At 47.3% G+C, this 3,924-nt stretch overlaps 1 protein-coding gene across 1 annotated transcript in view; it reads left to right on the forward strand.

Annotated features, from left to right (window-relative positions):
• Positions 1-614: 614 nt before the first annotated feature.
• GSTUM_00000794001 (uncharacterized protein) overlaps positions 615-3,924 on the forward strand; it is a gene marked incomplete at its 5' end in the record, with an annotated part of 14,050 nt that continues 10,740 nt past the window's right edge. Inside the window, 6 exons of the mRNA XM_002838113.2 lie at positions 615-912; positions 978-1,429; positions 1,488-1,818; positions 1,891-2,326; positions 2,396-3,353; positions 3,441-3,920. Of these exons, the coding sequence (XP_002838159.1) occupies positions 615-912; positions 978-1,429; positions 1,488-1,818; positions 1,891-2,326; positions 2,396-3,353; positions 3,441-3,920 (2,955 nt within the window). The remainder of the gene's footprint in view (positions 913-977; positions 1,430-1,487; positions 1,819-1,890; positions 2,327-2,395; positions 3,354-3,440; positions 3,921-3,924) is intronic.

The raw sequence follows: 3,924 nt of genomic DNA on the forward strand, positions 1-3,924 counted from the left end.
GTGCAATCACGAGGGAAGTATGATATGATAGAGAATACCGAATGATGGGGTATCCGATTTTGTGTGTAAATCGGGGCACGACATGAGCCCCATGTGTACTTGTACCTGAAAATGTAGGGACCCTCCTGATAGGCTTGGCCCAGGACAAGGCGTGGGTTTACGATAGTCTAACGACGAATCATGTCAACCCCTCGACCTTTGTGGTGGGTTGGGGACCCCTGTCCGCGCTCAGAAATTTCGGCATGATATGATACACCACCGTGACGCGAATCTACCCTCAAACCGTCCTTCTGATTGCTCGCAACCTCCACCGAAAAGCTCTTAGATCGAATCTTACCGCAGTCTCCATCTCCATCCCCTGGCTATTGTCCTCCGTGACCTTCTTACCTTCTCTCACTTTACATCGACGGCATCTCCAGATTTTCTCCGGCTCTGTTGTTACGCTTATACCCCTGTTTAATACTTCCTTTCCCAATCCTTCTGTTGGCAAGCTAATACCATATACTCAAGTAGTGTTCTCGGCATAGCATATGCTTCACTAACGATACCTAACTCACAGTTACAGTTAGCGAACTCCTCTGCTACTTTCTCCTGCCATCGTCAATACCGCAACTATGGATGGCTCTCTGGTTGCGTCCTCCGGCAACAATTCAGTCGTATCTCCATCCGCATCGACTACCTCTTTACTTCCGCCCCTGAATCCCACTTTACTTGTTGACTATCTAACAGAAGTCCTCTCTGTTACAGTCGGCGCTACCAGACGAGAGTTGGAAGCTCCCGGGAGTCTTCTCTCAGATAGTCGCTATTCCGAGACTTTGCAGAAATGCTCAAGGTTCGCTGCAGAGCCAATTGTGGCGTTATATGCCTCGAAGGACCTCGTGGAGATTGAAGAATCTCCAAACGATGCCATCTGTGAGTCGGGTTACCCTCGTTTCCCTTGTTTATCATCATCAAGAGCTACTGATAATTTGGTATAGCTGTTTCCGGAACCATCTCACAATCATACACGTACTCCATTGCGTCAGAGTTATCGTCCTTACCATCCACGGTTGCATCTGTTGCCATTATCAAGCGACCTCAGCCTCTGGATTCCTCTATTCCTCTCCATGCCCAAATACAAATTATGAACCTTCCCGGGACGGTAGCGTTGAATAGTAGTGCTCAAGGTTCGGTATCACCGTTCGAGATATTGCATTCTGTTGTGCATTCGGCTTTGGGACCTTACTTCGATGCCTATACCAAAGGCCAAGAAACTCAGTCTAACGGGCGGATCAACCGTTTTGCTGACGGTGATGCCAAGACTGGTATTCCTGTTACGAAGAAAAAGCTTGCCGAGTTAGAGCTCTCTCTTCTACATTTGCAGCAGAATATCGAAATACCGGAGCTGTTATTGAACCTCCACAGTGTAGTGCAGTTGGCTGTGGATGAGGTATGAATGATCCATCATTTAGAGTAGTGGTATTGTAAAGAGACTGACATGAATGTAGGCTTCGCTTAGGAATACGCGACCTTCGTTGGACCTTATACCCGCAAATTTATTGCAAGATAGCACATTCCTCAATGGCCTTCAGTCCATTGTAAATGCTTGGATTAAGTCAATCCAGTCGATAACTAGAATGTCCCGAGACACCGAGAGTGGGACTGCTACCCAAGAGATTAATTTTTGGCTATCAATGGAGAGTGCTTTGGAGGGCATAGAGGAGCAACTTAGGAGCGATGGAGTACAGCTTACCCTGGAAATATTGAAGCATGCGAAGCGATTCCATGCGACTGTCAGCTTTATCGCAGACACTGGGTTGAAGGAGGCTACGGACAAGGGTGGGTTTCTTTTCCATTCAAGCACCTAGGCGATCCAGGTCGGGATACCCACTGACGGCCCAATTCTAATAGTGCAAAAATACAATCAACTTATGCGCGATTTTCCACTCGATGAACTACTGTCTGCAACAAGCCTTGCGAAAGTTCAGGATGCAATTGTCGGAATTTTTGTTCATCTCAACAAGAAATTACGGATATGTCCTTACCCCATTCGGAGGGCACTTCCACTTGTGGAGGCCATTTCTGCAGATCTGGACTCCCAAATCCATACACTACTTAGTGGGCGTCGGTTGATGCATTTGGAATATAACGACTTTGAGTCGTTGATGAATGTTGCCGAAGGGATCTTTAGAACTTGGGACGATAACATTAAAGAGTTTACTAATGTTGCTCGAGAGGTAACGAGGAAGCGATCCGAGAAATTCATCCCGATAAAGATAGCAGCCGGACACCTTAAAACCCAAGAGAGGCTGGCTTATGTCAAAGGCTTCCGACATGGCCATGAGCAGTTGCAACGAACAATCGCAAACGTTCTCGGCCCTAACTCGTACGAGAATGGTACCAACCCGAACTCGAGGGAGGGGGGAGCTGTGTCGGGAGACATTGGTGATGTTGACGCCGTCGAGGAGGTTTCCCAGGCATATGCTGTTCTAAAGGATGTAGACGTTTTGGATGTGTCGCCCGAAGGTACGGAGATTTGGATCACGGCGGAGAATGCATACAATGAACGAACTTCCCGTGTGGAGAATTCCATCATTGCCCGATTGAGGGATAGGCTGGCTACCGCAAAGACTGCGAATGAGATGTTTCGGGTGTTCTCAAAATTCAATGCCCTCTTTGTGCGACCAAAGATTCGGGGTGCTATTCAGGAGTATCAGACGCAACTTATCGACAGCGTTAAACTTGATATTGCAGCTCTCCACGAGCGATTCAAGCAGCAATATGGGCATTCCGAGGCACATGCTATGGCCCAATTGCATGACCTACCTCCAATTTCGGGCGCAATTATTTGGGCCAGGCAGATCGAGAGGCAACTAAACGCTTATATGAAGAGGGTTGAGGACGTTCTGGGGCATGGCTGGGAGCTTTATCACGAAGGGCACAAGCTGCAAGGGGAAAGCGTCACTTTTAGAAAGAAATTGGATACACGCCCGATCTTTGACACCTGGTCAAGAGATGTGCAAAAGCGCAACATATCCATCTCGGGAAGATTGTTCAGTATCACAAGAAATAGGGCTGCCGGTAACTCTTTGGAGCTAGTGGTCAATTTCGATCCTCAGGTCATTGCGCTGTTCAAGGAGGTCCGGAATCTTTTATGGCTTAACTTTCAAGTTCCCCACACAATCATTAATATTTCCAAGGAGGCAAAACGTGTTTATCCTTACGCAGTTAGTTTGATGGAAACTGTTCGAACTTTTGCTCAAATTAATAGAACAATATCCGAGATGTCCGATGTTTCGATCCTGCTTAGTGGTTATCAAAACGACGTGCACAGCTTGATAGGCAAGGGCACCCCCCTGAAATGGGAGTCTTTTGTTCACTCTTATGAAGTGCACTTGAGACAACTGCAGTATCCTCCTAATGGAAACATTGATCATTCAACATCGTTACAAGGAAGGGAGAGCAAACATGTGCAATTCGTCCGAGACTTCGCAGCTGCCGTCTCTATTCTCCAAATCAAGACTGGGACACTGGCTAGCATTCACGAGACATCACAAAAGGCCATGGCGGAACTTTGCTCTTGTCCTTATGATGTTGACGCCTTCCAACACAAGCTCGAAGTCATTCAAACCGCCGTTGATCAACTCAACCTGGAGAATTATGTCAATTTACCACACTGGGTTGGGGAGTTGAATAGTAAGATTGAAATGATTCTACTTAGCCGGCTCGAGGAGGCAGTTGTGCGATGGATTGAGGTGTTTAAGGATGCAAAGGGCGATGAGGGAGCTGATGGCGATAGTCAGCGTAAGCGGATAAGTAGGAGTGAGGAGGTTGATGTCGATGGAACTTCAAAGGGCAGGGATACTTATGACCCTCGCATGAGGAGACTTGTGCATGAGATCGCCCTTACGATAATCCCTCTGACAACAATATACCCGATCGTTG

The sequence above is a fragment of the Tuber melanosporum genome (assembly GCF_000151645.1).
Source record: "Tuber melanosporum whole genome shotgun sequence assembly, scaffold_223, strain Mel28".
Classification (NCBI taxonomy): Eukaryota; Fungi; Ascomycota; class Pezizomycetes; order Pezizales; family Tuberaceae; genus Tuber; species Tuber melanosporum.